At 27.6% G+C, this 22738-nt stretch overlaps 1 protein-coding gene across 1 annotated transcript in view; it reads right to left on the bottom strand.

Annotated features, from left to right (window-relative positions):
* LOC145837746 (E3 ubiquitin-protein ligase pellino homolog 1-like) overlaps positions 1–21681 on the bottom strand; it is a 35080-nt gene extending 13399 nt beyond the window's left edge. Inside the window, exons 1-4 of the mRNA XM_082945183.1 lie at positions 21532–21681; positions 19519–19666; positions 15775–15873; positions 5335–5447 (exon numbers count right to left, since the gene is read on the bottom strand). Of these exons, the coding sequence (XP_082801309.1) occupies positions 5335–5447; positions 15775–15873; positions 19519–19666; positions 21532–21611 (440 nt within the window). The 5' untranslated portion in view covers positions 21612–21681. The remainder of the gene's footprint in view (positions 1–5334; positions 5448–15774; positions 15874–19518; positions 19667–21531) is intronic.
* Positions 21682–22738: the final 1057 nt, after the last annotated feature.

Raw genomic sequence — 22738 nt, forward strand, 5'->3', positions numbered from 1 at the left:
AACAATGTTCATAAAAACTCGTTAAATATGTTGACTGTGCCACAGAAAGTTAGAACTGTCTCGGTTATTTTTTTCTTATACAATTCATTTGCAAAACTTACAACCTTTGCAGACCTGATGGAATGTAGCAAAGCCGAGAAAATCTTGAAACAAACAACACTCAAAGTTTAACATCAAATTTTAAATTTCTACACATAGAGTGTGGAGAAACTAAAAGCTGTTTGAATGTTTGGCACTTAAAAGAATTCTAACGTGATACAATGAAATTTTTTTTTGTTGTACAAAAGTCAGCTATATGAAGGTTTGCCACGTATCATTCAAGCTTTCTTTGTTGAACTTTGTACGCGCTTTCTATTTTTCTCTGTATGTTTTTTTCAACAACCATTAGTCATTTCCCAACAGTTCCAACTAAAACAATTCCAACTTGATGTTTTTGTTTTCAAGGAACTGCTTCTTGGAAATGCGCTCTTTTTCCGGTAAATATTTGAGTTTATAAAAGATCATCTGTTGCTTAGAGCAATTTCAATTCAGTGAAAATTTAAACTGGACTGTTTGTATTCTAATAAGTAAAACTAGAATATAAATAACTCTCAATACAGATTTATTACCATATGTGTAATTCATTACCAAATAAACTAAAGCCTTTTAGCCATACTTCTGTATCCAAATTATAACAACGAGAAAAATTGAGTACAGGTAATTGATTTATGGAATAAAAAAAATATATAATCAAATAATAGTATGGGTTTTAGAGAAAAATTGTTCATGTGTTGTATTTTTCTTATAAAAATTTCTTTTAGCTAAGTGGTTTAATTTAATTAACTGTGAACCTTACTAGTGTTTTTCGTGAAGCTATCTTTTAATTAATGATTTTTAAAACTATGTGAGAATATCCAAACCTACCATTTGCCTTAATCTTTGATAAAAATAAACTTTTTAGTTTTCATCTAAGAAAAAAGTCCTAAAGAAGTTAATTTTCAAGCTTTCAAAACATCCTGAAAGTTTGCAAGAGCTCCACTAAATTGTGCAATTCAGCCACAAACAAAATTAGCATTTAGAATATAATTTAATATATATTTGCTGCATGCAAAAAACTATTTTGGTTCGAACTTGCGTCATACAAAGCGTTTTTGACAAAGAAATCAAATTGTCAAGCGCCTATCAACTGCTTATTAAGTCTATTTGTGGAAGTGTTATTTATTGATGCGATGTTATATTCTAAATTATATTAACCTAGCATGGCACTTACATTAAAAAAAAAAGTAACTCTTACACCAAACAACTGCATTTCTTAATTAAGTTACTCACACTCCAATCTAGAAAAAGTCTTGAAATAATTTTTACATATTCAATATAGTTTGGCAAACTGCATGAGAAACTTATTATCCAAATAAGTTATAAAAACTAACAAACTAGATTAACCACTAAAAAACAATTACGTATAGGAAGTAAAATTTTAAGTCAGTAATTATTATTGATTATAGTCTGCTAGAACACGAAATACAAAATTATTTTGAAATATATATATTGTAACAGCCTTAACTGTTTTTATTTAAAAATTAAACATTAATCAACTTTCAGCTTTTTTTCAAGTTTTATCAATTTAACTTATGATTAACCGAAGCGTATGTAATTTAAAGTATTTTCTGTTATAAACCATAATTTTACTACTGTTTTACCATTCAGAAAAGTATAAGTTCCACCTTTGCACAAAGCAAATTTAAAATCATAATAGTTCTACAAAAATATTACAAATTTGCATTCTATTTTTCAATCTATTACAACAACTTAATACGTTGAACACCAAACAGCAAAAGCGTGTTGGAGCACAAAACGCACAATAATGAAACTATTTTAAGAACTGGTGACTGTCGTGTTCCAAGAAGCAGCAATTAACAGGTGGAATTGATGTCAAACGCGTAAAAGTATTACCGACTACATTATTGTTTGTTGTTTTTCGACACTGATGTGTAAAAGAAAAACCAGCAGTTTTTTACAGACCGTACGTAAAGTGGACTAAAATAAAATAATTGTGATGCGAATTCATTTTTACTAAAAACGAGGAAGATTTATTCTAATAGTTGTTGTTGTGCGTGTGTGCAGAGTATAAAAAATAAATAAAAGAAAAATTATTCATTAAAAAAAAAACGAAAAACATTTAATGAAAATTAAATTTACAGGCCTCTCTGCAATACGAGCTTTGTCAACAAAACATCTCTGATGTGTTTTGAATCCAACTGTTAGTACTAAAAACTGGTAAATATAAACATGACTGTTGTTTTCGTGCGTAGGTGAAATATAAAAAATAAACAAAACATATGTACTTTATTGGTAGAAAATATAGTAAGTGTAACTGAAATAAAATATGGTAAGCATTTAATAGCAACCTGCAGCCTTTGATATATTGCAAATTTTATTAGCAGTGTAAGTACTTATAAATTGTAACTTAGTTATTGTTTTTGTGCGTAGATAAAATAAATAAAATTAACAAAAAATATGTACTTTATTGGTAGAAAATACAGTGAGAAGTGGAACTTAAATAAAAATACCAAAAATACCAAAATAATTTCGCAAATCATGTGAAATATTTGTGAAGAATAAATTAATTATATTTTGCAACAAAATTTTGTAAACAAAAAACATCTGTACGTTATCTTTAATACTAATGTGTATTAAATTCGATCAAACAACTTGAGAAAACCCTACAAAATTAAATAAACTAACTGTAATTACATCAGCAGAAACTGCCTGAACATTAAGTGACAAATTTAACGTTTTTGTCGTCTTTCAACATATTGTTATTTAATTAGCTTGAAGAACATTTTATAAACTATTATTATTAACCATTGTTAAAAAAAAGTTTAAAACTTTCCCACACATTAAAGTTAAACAAATTACAAAAAACAAAAACAGCACATGTGGCAAGCTTTAATTATTTTTGCAAACAAAAATAAATTGTTCAAAATACTTATGGTGCCCCGGATGTTAATTTGATTGAGAATCAATATTAAAAATTTACATGCAATATGCAAATTGCACATTGAGAGTGAAAATGTACATGGTTAATAAAAAATTATAATACAGGTGAGTTTAACATATAACCAAAGTTTAAAAACATTTAACGTACACGTAAATAGATTTTTTCAAAGACTTCCTATTTCTTAAAAGTAAAGCAAAATCTAAAATTTCAATTTTATTTGTTTCAAAGTATACAGTGAATTTATGCTAATGAGAAAATGAAACTGCCTTTCCAAACTTTGTCACTTAATTGAAATGTTGTTGAAGTATTGCTTATTAGAGTGAGGAGAGTTCAAAATACTGTCTAAGTTTGTATAAAAGAATCTAAACTGCAATTATATTTAAACTTGAGGTTAAAATACAATTTCTCTTCGAAGTTTAATTACGATGTGTATGTAAATCAGTATTGTACAAAAAAGTACCTTTCAAATCATATACTTTTTCAAAATGTTTAGTTTGAAAATGAATGAAATTTAAAAGTGAAACTGATAAAAAGCATTTAAATGCAAACCAACGAAGCGAAAGTCCTTCCAAGTTGACGCAAAACCAGTTTTTTATTTATTTCATCTACGCACAATAACAATAATTAGGTTTAGATTTACCAGTTTTTAGTACAGGGTTGCCACAAGGTCAGGAAATCAGGAAAAGTCAGGAAAAAACTAAAAGATTGACAAAAGTCAGGAAAAAATGGGCGTTTTTGAAAATAGGTCAGGAAAAGTCAGGAAGTTTAACAAAATTAAAAAAAAAGATAGATATTGGCAGTTCAAATTTACAAAATTCTTTACTTTCCAAAGCATTCAAATGGTAAAAATTAATATAAAATTCTTGTGTCAGACTAAAATTGCAAAAAAATTCCTAGAAGTTTACAAAACTACTTAATTTCCAATGCCTTCATCTGGTAAAGATTAATAAAATATCCTATAAAAAACTGCGAAATGAAATTTTGAAAACACGTTCAAAATTCAAACACAAGGTACGGTACAGTTTGATAGAAATCCCTTTTAAACTTACACAACTTATTTTGTTGAAATAAATAAATAAATCAGTAGAGTCCTGTAACCCAACACAGTTTTAAACTTAATTTTCGTAATACTAACTCAAAATTGAGTAACTTGTTTTGTGTATTTGGGTAACTTTGAAACATTAAAGTTATGTCAAAGTGTTTAAACCAGTTCATAATTACTCAACTGCTTTAGAAAGAACAAAAGTCTTAAACTTCTAATTAAAAAAAATTAAATTTTTACTCAACAAGTGAGTTTTTTGACAAAATTTGATAAAGTACATTGTAGCCGCATCGTAATAAAAAAAATAAATTTAGACAAATAAGATATGTTTTAAAACTGATCGCTTAAACAATATGTCAAAACGTAAACAACTGACAGATTCTAAACCTCTATACAGAGTTCATTTTCAAGGTAGAACTTTACAAAGAAAATTAAAACCGACTTAACGTAGTTTTGATTTTAAATTTCTACTGACCAAAAGACTAAACACTTCTTATACATTACCAAATTGCTGAGGTACAATAAAACTGGTTGTGTATTTTATAACTTTTTATCATTTTATGTTACAAAAACTTGATGCAGTAAATCATAGAAAACATCAGCGAAAGTCTACAGAAGCCTAGACTAATTTATTCCGCAAGAACAGCTCAAGTCAACATAAAGGTTTGATCATACTGCTTCGATTATCAGACCACAAGCTTTCGGTAGCTGGTTTTTCATCGTAAAAGATGATAAATCCGATTGTAGATAGACGACTGCAAGTTTTTGGTTGCGACTTACTGACGAGTTTTAATAAGAACGAAACCCGGGTCTCAGTCTACCGAAAGCTTGTGGTCTGATGATCAAAGTAAAATGATGAAACCTTTATGTTGACTCAGTAGACTTGAAAGTAAAAATATTGTAAATACTCAATTCCTTCATAACAAACCTGGCTTAGACTGTTGGGATACAACAAAACTATTTGTACTTTTCTTCTTTTTTTTAGAAAAAAATCTTACTTAGATATAGTAGGTTGATGAGGAACAATATTGTTTATATTTATATTTGTATTATACTGTTAACAAATCTGGACATATTTGATTCTTAAGGTACAGTATTCTTTAAATACTTTTTTATTTAACATTAAAACCTGGATATAGTAGATTTTGAGGTACGATATTTTATATATATTTGTATTTTATTTACTTTAACTAAAATCGTAGATTGCTGAGGAACATTATTTCTTTATGTTTCCATTTTATTTTTAACAAACCAAGACGTAGTAGTTTAACAGTTTATAATGTTATTTTATTGTTTGCATTTTATATCTAACCTTGATATAGTGGACTGCTGGGGAACAATGTTGTTTATATTTGTCGGTATTGACGACCCGGGCGTTATATCGACGACCACGAAATCTATCTGTTGTTCCGAAGACCTTCCTAGCTGTTGGTATGATAAAAATTAGGTGAAAAATATAATTGAGTAGATATTTCAAAATTATGGAAATCTGATTATATTTGCTTTAACTATAAAAAAATTGTTTAGTCAAAACATTATGTGAGTGTAAAGAAAATAACTTTTATAAGCTGTTCATGTTTATATAAATAAAGTTTTGCATGGTTAGTATTAAGAGATTTTCCAAAAACAAATGTATCAATGACTGTAAATGCCAAAACAAACAAAAAGTATTTTTTAGTCTCATAATTATGTCACTTTGCTTGACACATTTTGAATAACATATCAATATAATTCTAGTTTAACATATTCTAATTACATTGTGATTGGTCTTTTTAATTTATAACTTTAAATGCTGAACTAATTCTAAATTTTAACCGTTTATAAAAATTAAAAACAATTAATTTAATTTATAAATGTACAATTAAAAACTTGACTTATCCGCTTTAAACAAAACTTAAATTAACTTAATTGAAAATAACCAATTTTTTTTAAATCATAAGACAATCGATTGAGTACTTGTAAAAAATAAAAAAAATTCAACTGCACTTTAACTAAATAAACTTTAGCACAAAAAATGCATGGTTTTATTATATTCTTGAAATTAAAAAAAAACCATTTTTATGTGTGAGAATTTAATTCAAGCTACGTTTGCCCAGGCGAGTGAGAGAACACTCTCGACATATTGTAAAACTAGTTGCAACATTACACTTTATTGCCACATTTATATTTACTTTTAAAACTGTTAATGTAATTATTCACATTGTTTTTTTTAATGGTTGTAGTTGTGCCTACTAATCCATAATAAGTAAATATTCAATGTTTACCATCTTCTACAATTTAAAAAAAATTAGCTACAAAACTTTTTTCAGAACAAGTTTTATTTGTACAAGTATTGAACTAGCTATATATTTAAACTATAGTTGTATATAAACTACTATTTAATTATCTTTACTTTTATAAGTTGTTTATTTCATCAACAGACTTTTAATCGTTTTCAATTTTAATAAGCTATAATCCAAAGAAAAACATAATACTTGTTTTGTTTTTACAAGTCTAATTTCAGCAGTAAAACAAGTAACACAGTTAGCCTAATTGTTAATATGGTATTCAACTTTTTTTTTGAGTTAATTGTTGATGATGTTACTAGTTTTTATTTTCTACTAACTTTTGAAGAAAAAGTTTCTAACTGAAATGCTGCTTCCTTTAGGCAAGAAGCATTTCAGTCAAAAATTTCTGAAAAATTTTTTTTACAATAGATAAAAATTGAACACCAACCGTCAAAATCATTCGAAAAAACTGCCAAGAAAGCTAAGAAACCCTTATCTTGCCCGAGCAAAACAGCATTTCAGATGAAGACTTCTACCTTCAAAGTATCTTGCTCAGCTGATAGAAAAATATGTCACATAGTGTCTGGATGAGGGTTTGATTGGTTCGTGCAGTTTGAAAAGTGTGTTTGAACATTCAGTAAAAAGATAATACAAAAGATATCGGGCTATGAGACGGCTAGACGCTGTTTGACCGTAGAATACGTGCAAAACTTGAAAAAGAAAATAGTTCGAAAGAAACAGAAACGCCATCTTCAACTTCATATCAACAATAAGCTAAGCATATAAAAATGCAATAAAAAAAAATTACACTGCTTTCATAACAAAAGCGCAAAAGCAAAGCAGGGTTTAACATCAAGTGTTTGAAGAAATTGAAAAACAAACAGAAATCAATAAACAACAGTTGTCTTCGAGCAAACGTGAGTTCGACCTGAACGATCTCACAGCACGGACTGGGTGCACAAGGCAAGTTAAACTGATAAGACTGGTGCGTGTTTACACTTTGACACAAATCAGATAAGATGGCACGTTTGGCAATCAGTATGCAAACGAGGTGAAGACTGCAGTTCCCACTTGTGCGGTTTGAAGTGCAGCTTGCACAGTGCAAAGGAAATAAAAAATCACGACTTTTTCAATTATTAATTTTTTTCAACGAAATGTTTTATGTTTTTGTTTGTTGAAAGCTTGCGAGAGGCCAGCAGCTGAATTTATTGTTAACTTCAACAACTGATTTCGCGGTTTTAAATTCTTTTCAAACAATAAATTCTTATCCTGTTTAAAAAAAAATTTAAAAAGGAAGTTAGAAACGTCTGAATGTTTTTGTTTTGTTGAAAGGCTCACGTGCTTACTGGCATGTGATTCACTGTGAAAAATATTCACAAAAATATTCAATTCATTTAAGGTTGAAAGATGACAAAATGTGAACAAAAAGAGTTATAGTGAGTTTGAAGCTGCTTGCAAAACAGTCGGAATTTGAAAATCAACATTTCAAGTTTTGAGAATATTGATTAAAGCTGGACATAGAGTTTGAACTCGCAGCAAAATTTTTAATTTTTTTGTTGAGCGTTAGGTGTGAGCTGTTGACAAGTGTTTGTATTTCAACGGGCACACTTCTTTTTCCAGGTTTAAAAGTTGGAAAAACATATTTTTCAAAAGGATCGTAACAGCAATGAAAAATTGTTCCAAGCTAAATTTCAATAAATTTCAAAGCTCGACAATTTTTTGAAAACAGTTGGATTTGTAAAAATTTCAGTAAAAATTTGTAAAAACTCAAATTTTTATTGGCTAATTATATAAAACACATTTTCTAGATGTGATGAACAAAAAATGCTGCTCGTTCACTTTATGTTTACAGATACTCTATATAGTATGTACTATACTTATTTTTTATTTATATTTTTTATTATTCAACTTGCTTGCTGACGATAGTTTTGAATGTACACACAAGCAATATAATGAGTGAAAAGTAACAATTTAGTCAACTTTTTTGGACTATAGTAGTTATTATATACAGTATTAAGATAAAGACAAAATTTACAAAGAACAAATTACATGCCTAAGGACGTTTGAAAATTTTAAATTTTACAATATTGTTACTGTTCACAGATTTGAAAATGATACGCTTACGAGTATGTTGTGTAAATTTGCACATGAAAGAAAATGTCGATTGAAAGCTGATGAGCTCAAACAGCTGCAAGTTTGAATCATGCTGAGTGTTCGAAACAAGCAGTAGAATTATTCAACTTCTATTGTGAATCAAGTAGAATCGTTTCTTTAAAAATTCACAAAAAATATACATTTTCACTTTACAAGCAGTTTGCAGATGTTCATGTCAGCGACTATATTTTTTACAAATTGGATTTATCAAGTTTATCAATCGCTTTTTTTACACGCTTAACTTGTTTTTTAAAACAAATAGAATTCGTTTTAAAAAGATAAAAAAGTCGAAGTTTGACAAATTCATGCCATTTAAACTGAACTACTAAGATGACAAGTTAATTGTTACAATTGATACAAAAACTTGTTTATCGTATATAAATCTTATCAACTTTACCCAACGTCTATCACAATAAATTATATTTATTGAAAACGGAACTAATTTCAGTTGATGACAACTGGTAATAAACATTTAAAAGCAATTAATCAAATAAAGCTTGACAGAATTGCTTTCAGATTTTTACAACTGAGCAAATGAAAATTTACTCCAGATAGTTTTAATGAAGTTATAATTTAGGGAACAGTCAGTTTTTCTATAACATTTCAAATTTCTTTATATTACGTAGAAAAACATAAAAAGTTAAACTGAACGTCTATTTTTATAAATTCACTTTCATCAAAGCTCACTCGCAAACACTCGACATTTTAACAGCTTGTACAAGACAATGGCTCTTTGAAAAACGTGAAATTTACATTAACACGCAAAGTTAACTGTTGATAATTATTTTTTTGTAAAATGTTTTTTATTTAAACGTTTCTATTTATAAACTGTATAATGCGTCTTCGCCATTCAAATGTGTAATTAAATACGGCACGCCTTTAACTGCTATTGAATTTGAGTTTTTATCGTGAACTTTGAAAGAACTACACATAAAAAATTATCTCAGTTGCAAAATTCATACCCATTTACTAAATTATGTTGATTGAATAAAAAACAGTTTTTTTTTTGGTTTTTGTCAAATTATGCAAACTTATAACTTCATACTTATAGTTGATTTTGTTGTTAAACTTAAAATAGGTTCAAGTTATAAACTTTGGTCATTATTAAACGAACAGCTATTAATTTTTTTATTAATATCAAGTTAAGTATTTGAATTAAGTATTTTAGAAAACTGTTTCAATTTAACAACCAATCTCACATGCTTTAGTTTATTCTAGCTACTTTTAAAATTAATTAAAAAAAATTAATAGTTTTGATTTTTTAAAACACAGCCATCATACAACGATACAATTTTAAACTGAAAAAAAAATTGAAAGCTGACTTTAATTAATAAGTAGCGCTGTAAGTTGTCAATTATTAGTTAATAATTAATAATAATAATTCACTTTAATACAAATGGTTTTTATTTTGTTGACTAGTTGAAAATTTCAACCACGAAGAAAAATTATCAAAAAGACAAAAGACCGTTTCAAAAACACTTTTTGGCGAAACTAAAAAGCAAGTGGGTTGCGAAGCCGCTCATACTTGCCAGCACATCGAAAAATCCCTGATTGAATTTACAATTCTCTTATCTGTGCGCAGTTTGAAACTCTAATCCTCATCCAAACACTAAATCGATAGCAAGTTCGGTTTCGACAAGCATTTGGTAAACGTTAAGCATTTTTCGGGAATATATTATCAAAAGCGACGCGTGTACACATTCTGATGAAGTTTGTTTACTGAATACTCGACTGCCGATGAATGGTTTTCCATCGGTCTTTTGAGAAACTTCTTCTCGGAAAGCTTCCAAGTTTTTTCCATTGCTGACAGCTTGGAAATTGCTTTGAGAAATCAAAAGCTTTCAAATTTCAATTTTACCGAGAAAAACCAAAAGGAAGGTTTTCCGCGGCTTATGTCGCAGACAACTTGGATACTTTGGTTTGAATATAAAAAGTAAAAGCTTTTAAAACTATATATTCACCAAAATAAGGAAAAATTTGCCAAAATACTTGTTGCAAACAACTAGGAAGTTGTGAGCATAAGTCAAAAAAAAAACTTTAACTTTAAAACAAGGAGAAAATTTTTCACAGTTTTCATTGCAAACAATTCGGTTACTTTTCACACAGTGAAGCTTTGTGACGTAACAAAAGTGTGACGCAAGACAATGGAGCTGACTGTGTGGCAAAAGTCAATTGATGGAAACTCGCTTCTCTAGTTTGCACAAAATGTTTGCAGTTTGTAAATTTTTCAATTTCAAACAAAACTTTCCACACAGTGTGCAAAAAAGGTGCATTCTACAGAGGGGGCTGCTTTTCATTTGAGCGCTTGTTTCAAACTAAATTTGATCGACAACTAATAAAGCTTCGTATACCGCGTACTTTAAAAAGATTTTCATTAAAATTATAAACATATATATACATAACTACTTAACTTTGATAAATTTATACAATCTCCACACCATACTCCGCACCTGTACTCAAGGTAATCTGTTTGCGATCGGAACAACTTGACACTAAAACAGGAAATCGTTATAATTTATATTTTATAAAAAAATAGATTTAAGCACACGTAAAAACTTGCAGCTTTTCGGCAGCTGCATGCGGAAGGTGAAAGCAGGTCGGAAGCAAAGTCTTGGGCAGTGCGAGCAACGGACTTCTACTTTAACAACGTGGCTTGCCAGCACGGAGGGACAAGAGCCTGGTTTTTATTAAACATTAAATAATGCTTAATGGATGCGTGTTCTTTTAAATTTTTTATTAAATATTAAATAATGCTTAATGGGTGCGTGTTCTTTTAAAATATTTTATAAAATATTAAATAATGCATAACGGATTAGTGTTTTGATAAAACGCAAATTGAAAGTAGTGTTTTCAGAAAGACAGACTGAGTGATTGCAACACTCACCTGCACTCATTCGAAAGTTCGGTTTTGATTATTAAGAATTTCAAATTGATAAAACAGAACGCACGTCTACCGAGTCCGGATTTGAAGCTGCTTGAATTTTCCAAGTTTTTCCGTCGAAACTCAATTTAAAGTGGTAGATTGATGATGTAATTTTGATCACACGTGTAATCAATTTTAATTGGAAGCCAAGGTCAAGCGCTCGGTCAACACTCGCTGAAGAGTTTGCTTTCCGCGGTTTCATAAAGAAACTGTGTTTTTAACGCAAAATAAACAAATTCGGCTGCTCGGTTGCTAGTTGTAGATAATTTTAATTCTTTTTTTTTTCACTTATCACCGAATCTGCAGTCTCGCCCGTCGAAAATCTCGAGGTGAAGAGTTTTTCTATTTGAAATCGATTTAAATTTCTGAAACGTATCTATCAGTAAAGGAAGCAGTCCGCAAGAAGCTTTTAATAAAATTTGCACGAAAGTTCAGTTTTCCCGATTAATTTGGTAAAGATTATATTTTTAAAGACGTTTGAGACAAGAAAAAGTCCGAAGCAAATTATTTGTTCCAAAAAGCAAGCTTTTACGTGTCAGCCAAGTTTTATTGAAACGGCGCTGAATTTTAAGATGTAAAAACATATTGATCTAAAGTTAATCCAAAGCAAGGCGAGAACTTATATACTGACGTTGAGGTTACACAAAGTCAAATGATTGCTTGCTGGAGAAAAATTTCATAAACAAGCTTTCAAATTCTGAGCAGGGTTGATGAGCTCGACTTTATGTGGATAGGAATTAACATTTCAAAGTGGAAAAATACAGCGAGCGAAAAAAATTGATCATAAAAATTAATTAAAAGCAACACAACACTCTGAACAAAACCTTCAGACGGCTCGGCACAGTTTTCAACTTTTTTTTCACTAATCACTAGATCTCTTTTTTATTTGAAAAGCTTGGTGAAGAGCTGGGTTTTTCTATTTGAAATCGATTTAAATTTCAACGTGTGCTGAATTCAATGCGAGCTGGTTGTTTTAAAAGCCGCGTGAGAAGCACCATGCTTTTACTTGATCGAGAGCCCGGTTCTCACCGATTTTATCTGGATAAGGGTTGCTTCTCAATATAACAGACAAGATAATCTAATTATAAATCTATATGATTTTTTATTGTAGATGCAAGTTATGTTTTGAATTTCAGACAAGTTGTGTATTAAATTTTAAACAAAATAAATCTATCACGAACAACACGGAAGCTTTCACGCGCGGAAGCAAAAGTGACGTCACACAAACTTTATTTGAACGACTCGGAATTCTAGATGTAAAAAAGATGGTGTTCTCTTAGGTTTATTCAAATTGTAATTAAACGATTTATTTCATCGACGTTGAAAAAGACTAGAACCAACGGAGCTTCAACGCTTAATTGCAGAATAAAGCGTAATTTGAATGTGGGTAAGATCAGCGTTGCCAAGGTGATGAATTGTATTTCAAAATGGAAAAAATTGAAAACGGTTTGAACGTAAAACTTTGTAACAAACGAACGCAAGTTTCAAATGATTCAGCGGGTGCGTGTGGTGTCCGGAATTAATGAATTATTCATTCGACTTTCGCCACAAAACTTTCCACCTTTGCAAAAGTTTCAACGTTTTTTGCAAAAGTTTCAACAAAATTTACATACAATCTCCTGTTTGCTGAAACGTTGCATTTTTCAAAAAGAATTTCCGCTTAAAATATTTCAGGAGACTTTAAAATTTATTAATGCATTTTTGCAACTTTGTTAAAAGACACTCATGTTTTTTACGCCATATTAAATACGAAATTAGATTAAAGTAATTATATAAAATTAAGAAAAATATTCTTAACTACAACTTCGGCGTCCTGAATATAAGTTTAGAAATAAAATTACATCATTTTTGTTTATTTTCTTAATGCGTTCAAATACAAGACTTTTAGAAAAATATCGCATATCTAAGTCAGCTTTATTTTTATAAATTTTTTTACAAGATTAAAGTTTTGTTGTGTGACAAAAAACAAACACAACAAATTTTTTGAAAAAAAAGAAAACCTTTGTTTTCATTGTAGTTCTTCTAAACTTTTATTTTAACAAAACACAAGACTTTTCTCGAAATAATGTGTTTTTTTATAAAAAGGAAGTAAAACTTAAACAAAGTTTTTGACGTAGAAAACAAAACTTTTGTATTTTTGTAATTCGTTTTCAATCTAATTCATTTCTTCTAAAAGTATTTATTTAACAAAACAAAAGACATTGTTTTAAATAATGTGTTTTTTTCATGACGAAAGTGAAAACCAGAACAAAGTTTTTGACGTCGAAAACAGAACTTTTTTTCTAAATTTTTTTACATTAATTTAATATTACATACACCAAAGTCGGCTTTTTTTTTTTGCAACAGTACTCTTTGGCAACTAATGTATTTAAAACTGTAAAACAGTTTAAAGGAAATTTGGAGAAAGATCCAAGTATGCAGCGGAAATAAAGACTTTTTGCTCGCTATTTATTTTAATTTTTACATTTTCAGTTATCAAATGTCGTTTCTTGTATTCATAGCCTAAATTCGAGTGTAAAGAAAATGTTTTTACTATGAGACTAAATTTAATGATTGCTTCCGGACTAAGATCTAAAATGAAGGAAACACTTGCAAAACTTATTTTAAAACAAGCTTCTGTCTTATTAAAAACTCATGTATGCTTAAAGCACTCCATTTAATTTCGAATTTTAGGCTTATAGCTTGAAATATTTGTTTTGCAAAAACGTATGAATTTAAAATTATAAACGTTCTTCTTTTCAACTGATACCCAAAATAAGAAGTACAATGTTGGAGCAAATAAAAATTCTAAACAAATTTACTAATGTTAAAAACTTTGCGCTTCATATCTTCAAACAAACGGTTATACTTTGGATATTAATTAATGAAGTTCTTATCATGTGGCATATCATACGTTTTTTCCTGCAAAAAATAACATGTAAATGTGCAATCAAAAGTAAAACGGAGTATTTTCAGACCATAAAACTAAAAACCGCAATTAATGTATTTAAAAATTTAAATTTTATTACAGTTATTTTTACTATTTGAAATGATATTACAATTTAACATCCAAAATAAGAAAATAATCGTTTGAAATCTTGACGGTTAAAAGGGTTTTCGTCGCCTATTAAAGTAATCTTTTTATAAATTTGCATACACTTTAGAAACTCAATTTTAATTCCAAATTTATTACTTGTATCAATTCTTTTTGTAAGCAGAAACGTATAAATTAACATTTATTTAAAAAAATTATCTGACTGACATGTAAAATAAGAAACAAAAATGAATTTAAAAAAGATAAAAACTTCAGAGAAAGCTTTAGAAGGTGCCAAAATACTTTTTGCTCATCTGGTCACTCGTATCCTTGAAGCGCTTAATTTTATTTATTTAATTTAAAACGGTTTAACTTGCAATAAAAAGGCAGCTTAGCACTTTTATTTGCATCATAATGTTTCATCACGCTTCGAACTGCTTGAACGGCGTATTTTTGGAAGCAAAGAACATTTTCAGCACGACCTGAATTATTTATAGAAAGCGAAAGTATTTCAGTTGCGCCGTGTCAAAATGACCTTCTGCGCAAAAGTTTCAAGCTTTGTTAAAAGTTTTGTTATTGTTTGAGTTTTACTTAGTTTACGACTTGAATATGCTAAAACTAAACTTTAAAAATAAACTTTAGTACATTAATTTTATTTCTCACATAAAGTTTATTATGTTGTAAACTCATTTTATTATAAATGCTATTATTAATTCTAAGTTATGCGTGCAAACTATAACTAACACTTTATTGTGTTAATAAAACCGCCGTTATCAATTACAGTGTGAAACCTTATACCTTTATACAAAATAAACTTTGTAATAAAATATTTATTTTTACTGCTGAATACGACTCGTAAAAAATTGCATAAAATTCGGCGCCTCGTCAAATTACCCGCAAAAAAAAGGTGAAAAGCGAAACAAAAGTATTCATTTCACTGAGCCCCGTGGGACCTCAACATACTGATAAAGGTTTTAAGATGTTTTAATGCTTGCCCACATTATAAGTTTTTAAAATGCGGGCAAGCTGAGACGCTTGGAAGCTTTGTCAGTATATATTAAACTTTCACAATGAAATCTCGCGGGAGTTTCACACTCGGACAATGATTTTCAATTTGGTTGAATCTAAAACTCTAATTGAATAAAAACTGATTTATTACGTCACAACTCATTTTAATCACGGACTTAACAGCGTATAAAGTTCATTAGGTGGCCTCACTCGAAAATTATTAAGCAGTAAAACAAAAGTATGACTGTCTGACATCAGCTTACAAAGTAGTTTTGTATGTATCAACAATATAACATTTTGTAAGTAATTGTACACTTTGTAAGTCTTTCAATCCTGATTGGAGCAAAATATTAGTATATTTAGTTACAATTTCATTTGGTAACTAACTTGAAACATGTCCGTGGTGTCGTCTGCCTCATAAGGAACAATTATTGTTTTCTTTTTCATTGTGTAGCTGATCGAGTGAAGATTTCTGTTGGTGTATCTCTGTCGACAAAAAGCATTTTAAACAAACTTTATTAATTTTTGCAAGCTCTTTTGTTTCATCTCTGTTGTTAAATGAAACAGGCTATTTTAACTTTAAATATTGTTTATGTGAAGTAATGGATGTAAAATTAAATCTTATTATATGCACAACATTTAAAAAATATTTATCAACCTTTACAGGTGTTTTAGTTTTGTTTTTGTTAAGTTGTTACTAGTTAAATTATTAATCTTTCAAAAGAAATGTTTTGTTATCTCTAAGATAGTTTTATAAATCTTCATTAAATCAATATTAGTTTGTTATTCGTGCTATTTAAATTCTATCCGGGTATAATATACCTTGTTTTTAGAATTAATTATATGGTAGAAGCTGTAATACAAATGAAATCTGTTTTAAGTTGTGTTAAAAACTAAACAACAATTAGTTATAATGCCATTATTAACTAAGACTTACATTTTTTCGTTTTATTCAACTAAAAAAAAAAAAATTTCTATTGTACGCATGCATAAACTAAACTTCTTGAATACTTTTTTTTATAAAAAATCAGTTGAAGTGTACTAAATGGAGTTGTTATATAAAAAGGTAGACGTTAATGTCTCACAAATTGAATAACTAATTAATTTATATATTTAAGTTAAGATATTTTCATAATAATAAAGTCTATAAAAAAATATTTTTCAATTTTATTCAGTTTTCCTAAAACACATTTTTTAAACAAAGAACCACGTTTATATAAACACATAAGAAAAATAAAACCACAAGCTAGTTAGCATATAATTCAAAAAACTTCTTTTGCATATTGTAATGTCTTAAAATATAGCTTTAACCTTTAAATTGGCTTAAATTTTTTTTTTTAAGATATAACTTCAAAATGTTCATTTTTAAACTATTCGTTACAAGCTTACAAATATTCTATTCCAAAATCTTATTATAAAAACAAAACTAAACTCTTATAGTAAAAAATTTAGAAAAATATCAAACTTAAATATGAATATTGAAAGGAAAACTGTAAATTGTTGGTAAAAAAAAATATTATTTAAAGCGATATTGTTAAATTGTTATATATGTTAAGGTTATAAAAAATAATTTATTTTACCAAAATAGAGTAATTTTATAAAATTTAACTTGTATGTAGAATGAGTTTTATACTTTTAAACGTTTAACTGTTCTTTTCACTTTTAGACAGTATCATATAAAAATAAACATCTGAACTCTATTTATAATTCTATTTTGATTTCTTAAACATGACGCACCAGTTATCATTACAGGCTTTAAGAAGCTACCTATAAATATATCTAATTAAACTAGTTAGCTATTTAAGTAATTAAAAAAATTGGTAAGTTAAAAAGTATACAAATTAAACATAATTAGTGTAAATGTAAAATGTGGTCAGAAACATTTCTTTAAATTAAAACACACAACATAGTTGCTTTATGTTTGTTTATTTAAATCTACTAATTACGCTACATAGTAAAGCTTTGAACATTTATTTTTCTGATTATGATCAAACTTAAACAAAAAACAAAATGTTGTGATTATTAACTTTTTGCTATACTGTGTCGACTCTATAGGATAAAATGCTTTGAAACAACTAACAAGTATCAACTGTTTTAAACATCACTTACGATATACTAACAAGTAGCAAACTTCTCAAAACACAAGAAAGCTTTATTGCAAATAAAAAACCTTGTGCTTTACACCGACTTACACATGTAATAGCAACAGCATAATATTATCAAAAACGGAACTTTTTTTAAATATTCGGTTTTTTATGGTCAAAATGATTTATTTGATTAATCAGAAAACAGGATTTAGTTATTTTCAGAAGCATTGAGTTGCATTTTTATTTTGAAAAATTCTGAATTGTCTGTAAAAAAAACAGTTTGCTCAAAAAAATTATTAAATAAAAAAGTCTTAAAAAACGTCTACAAACAGTAAAACTATAATACAATTTTCTAACAATTTTTAATAAGACTTTAATTAAGCCTGAATTGTAAAAAAAAAACTTTATAAATTAGTTTTAAATCTGCCAATTTTCAAATTAACTGGAGCTAGCCTGAGGGAATTGAAATATTTTATAATAGAGCAAGTACAGACTCCTACAGTTTCTTCGAACAAATCATTTTAATGTTAGTGAGACAATATCAAAAAAAGTTTTAAGTTTACAAATGTAAAAATGTTCATGAAGTACATAAAATAAGTTATATTTTAAAAATTATGGAAAATACTCTATAAAGTATTGCAGCAAGGTATAATGTATTTACAAAAATATAATATAAAAAATAATTTTTATAAGCATTAAAACAAAATTTAAAAACTGTTCAAACAATGCACGAAAATCAATATCAAAATTTCTATCATCATAAGCATGACATCAGAATTACCATGAGTTAAACGTAAAATTTACAATATGTAAAATTAAATAATACTATAGAATTATCAATGTGTATAATCAGTTCAACATATTTAGACTTTTTATTTTAATTTTAGTTTATTGCTAATACTACTTTTGAAGTTATATTATCATAACTGTAACCATGAGCTATATAAACTAAATCAATACCAATTAAAATTTGAAATTGGTGTTTATAGTAGTAAATGTTTACATATAAAATTTAATAATACTTATAGTACTATCTTAAGTATGTTAAAAACGTCAAAAACATTTTTAATTATGGAAATGAAACTTAATATTATGTTATTTATGCTTTTTAACACTATTTAAAATAATATTATTACAAAAAACAGACTATCACAGTTATGGCTACTAGGGTTAATATTAATATTACAAACAGCATAACCAGACAGGTAGATTCTGAACTTATTCACAAGTTATAATTAAATTAATTTACAACACTAAATTGCAACAGTCAAAACCATAACCAGACAGTTTATCAAGAAAACACAAATTTAAAGTAAATTATTAATCTTGGTTACAAATCTATCAACTTAAGTGTAAAAACATAACTTCTACTAAGCTGGAATTAACAAATCAACGTCATAATCAGACAGTTAATCATACTAACAAATTTCTAATAACATTATGTATATACAAACATTTCTTTTTAGACATTTAAAAAGTTATATTTTGAAACATTTTATTGAACTGCTATCATCATAATCAGACTTATCAATTACTGACAAACATCTAAACTGTCACAGCAAACACCACAAATGGATAGTTTAAAATCTTAAATCTAGTTTTTATCAGTTTATTTGGTTGCGAAACAATTCGCATAAGCGAGAAACATTTGTTAAGCAATAAACTCAATAAAATTTTTGTTTTAACCGTATCTAAAATCTAAAAACAGACTTTATTTATACAACTTATACTGTGTATAGAAGTAAATTGTTACTAGTAGATCTAAGTAAAACTTGATACTATTGCTAAAATGCAGTAAAATAAAATAAAACAACCATCATCATAATTTGTTAATTCATCCCCACTTAAAATATACATAAACTTGCAACAACTTACAAAATTACAACAATCATAAGCTAAATTTAAACAACTGACATCATACAATAACAATAACATACAATAACCTGTTAGTTTGTCCCCACTTGAAATATACATAAACTTGAAACAACTTACAAAAATTACAACAATCATAAGCTAACTTAAAGTGAGTTATAAAACAACCAACATCGTAATCTGTTAGTTTGTCCCCGCTCATAATCTCATGGTGACTGTGCACTGACGCCGGTCTCACCCCGTTCGCTTGCTTTCTCTTGTACAATTTGTAACACGACTTCTTCTTGTTCTTGTTGCCCCCTGGCAGCACTCCGTTTGTTCTGTGGTGAAAATTATTTATATTGCAATCAGTTTCTGCATCATCAGGGTTGCCACAGTTTGAGTAACTAAAAGCTATCCTGAGCTAGCCTAAGTTTGTAAAAAAGCAAAAAAAAACTATCATTTGAGTTTTAATACCTAATAAGACCTAAATAATAGCAACAGAATAAAAATATTATAATATTATAAAAACTAGCCTGAGATTTATGGAAACATTCAAACAAGCCTTAGTTTGAAAAATCAATTAAGCCTGAGTTATCTTTAGTAGCCTGTCTAATTGGCAATCCTATTTTATTTGGACATTACAATTGTTTTATCTTAACTATTCTTAATACTTATAAACTAGCTTTTGTTGCAAATTTACTTGAAATTATTTTGAAATTTGTTTTAAAACAGGACAAGTAATTTTATTTAAGTTTATTCTATGATTTCACAATACTGTTTTCTATGAGTTCACAATAATGTTGGATATCTAAATGTGATAAATAAAATTATAAAAAGAGTGACTCCACAAAACTATTTGCTAAAATCTAATTTTGTTTTATTTTAATTGATTAAAAAAAAAATCATTTAGAACTTTAAGAACTACTTAATTAAAAATTGTAAACAATTTTTGTGACTACCATATTTGGAAACACTTAAATTATGACCATAGATAAATTACATTTCACAAAAAATAACATTTAAAAAATAACAAGAACTACTTATTGTATTTCTATAAAACAAAAATTATAGAACTAGAAATATAATAAATTTTGAGATAGAGTTAATTTCTATTTGAATGAGATTTTATTCAACTGATGATCTCGTTTGAATAGGTTCAAGCAAGTTAAAAATTGTGTTGTTAATAAAGTTAAAAATTTTGAATTGATCATTCTCCTTATACTTAAGTCAAAAACTTTTATGGTTATCTATAAAGTAAAAAGTACACAATATAGTTAATCTTGTAAAAAGTTAGTAATACAAAAAGATTAGAAAAACTCATGACCTTTTTTTGTCAGAAAAACATTTCAACTTACTGAAAATATTTCTCCTTTTACCTTTTCAAAGCAAATTAATTATCTTTTTAAAAAAACATTAAAACAACCTGGATGCGGATTTTTATAAAAAAATATTTTATGACCAAAACTTTTTTTTTGAAAAAAATAATATTTTTAATTAAAAATTTAAATATCTGTTTTCTACAAATAGTTTAAAAGTAATATAAAATTAGACTAAAAAAGTTTTAAAACTATTGCTCAAAAACTGTAAAAGTAAATAAACTTTTAGTAAATAGTAATTTGTGTTGTTTTTTTAGTTGTTACCTTCCATAAGTAACCTATTTTAACCTAACTCGATTTATGTCTTTATGAATACTACTCAAAAGCTACTTGGAACTTAAAAATACACTACAAAACAATTTCTTAGTTATTTTGTAAAAAAAAGACTAAATTTAAACATATTTACCCTGCCCCCTTTTGCCTTAATAGTATTATATAAACCTGATATTAGTTTAAATACAAAACATATCATCCTAGAATAACTTAACTTTTAGCAAAAGTTTAGTAAAATCTTAAATTGTTTTTTCTTAGTAATAAAAGAACGAATAAACAGTATAAAACAAACACAGATGAATATTTTAAAATGTTCAAAGCGTTTACTATTGAAACAGTGGGTAACTTTATATTTATAATTTAAAAATTTACCTTACAGACAATTCTAATTATTAACATTTGTAATGATGCAGCAATAAGTTCACAATAAAATTAAAGAAAAAAATGAATACTAAATTCTTTAAGACTTACTCTACTAGACTTACCTATAACCATTTGTATTAGTAGTGGTACAAATACAAGTTATTATTTAAACTTTAAAACAGAAAACTCACCCTAGTACAACCAGCATCCCATACAACTGTTGGTAATCGTCAACAAAGTTGTTTTCAAATTCTTGAAGCACACTGCTCATTCTTTACTTTAGGTTTAATTAATTTTTGATAGGTACTAAAGAAAAATTTGTTTGACTAAAAAAGCATACTGTACTTCTGGAAAACATTTATTAATCAAATAGTTTTCTGTTTGCACATGAGTAGTGTGATTTTCTACTAGTTGAGACTCAACCCTTAGCAGTTCAACAACGAAGCAAGAATAACTATGAATCTGGCTAACTAGCATGAATCAAAATGCACCATGTACTAAAAACTTAAAAGTTACTAGAAATCATAGCCTTGATAAGCACTAACTGTCACACAAGTTTCATTACTTTAAAGGCAAAAGTATAAAACTAATAAAGTGTCAAAAAAGCTGTAAAAATCTTCATAAAAATGACTACTGTTCATTTTATTTTTTGATAACTTAAAAGCTATGTTAAAACACTTAACTAAAGTAGTTTTATTAATTTTAAAAAAGTATACAAAAAATGTTAGCAATGTAAAGCTGGAAAAGCATGGTTTTTTTTCACAAATAGTAAAATAATAACTTCTTAACAGCCTAGCAATAAATATCTTTATTCTACAGCAATAAATTTCAAGCTTATATCATAATTTTTTTATGTTACACTCAATGTTACCTGTCTTCAAGTCAAAAAACTATCCTCAGTCAACAACTGTTTGTTTCAAAATACTTTTTTTTTTGTTTTTCCACAAAATTAACCTACACCTTTTATAGTGTTACATTTTGTTAAAAAATAATTAAGAGCATGACTGTAAATGCATACTTGTAAACAACATATTTTGAAAACACTATAAAATAGGAGTAGGCAACCTAAGGACTGCTAACAAACTAAGAATTAAATTTATACAAGTTCTAAATAATACTTGGAAAAATTTTCAAAACTACTTGTGCAGTAATATTGGCAACAATAAAGTTGTTACTTAGAACTTCTCTCTCTACCATCCTCTAATAAGAAGTGTATCTTGTTTTTATTGATTTTAAGCAAAAAATGTCAATTACTGTATGGTTAGGTAACACTACATGAGAGGAGAATATTCTTTTGCTTTCCTTTGTAAAACATTTATTCTCACAAGAACAGAGACAAGTTACTATTTTTTAAGATTTAATTTAACCCTAGTAAAATCAGGGTTTCAACTGGTTTTT

This window comes from Thalia democratica, chromosome 6 (genome assembly GCF_965202585.1).
Source record: "Thalia democratica chromosome 6, ktThaDemo2.hap1.1, whole genome shotgun sequence".
NCBI lineage: Eukaryota > Metazoa > Chordata > Thaliacea > Salpida > Salpidae > Thalia > Thalia democratica.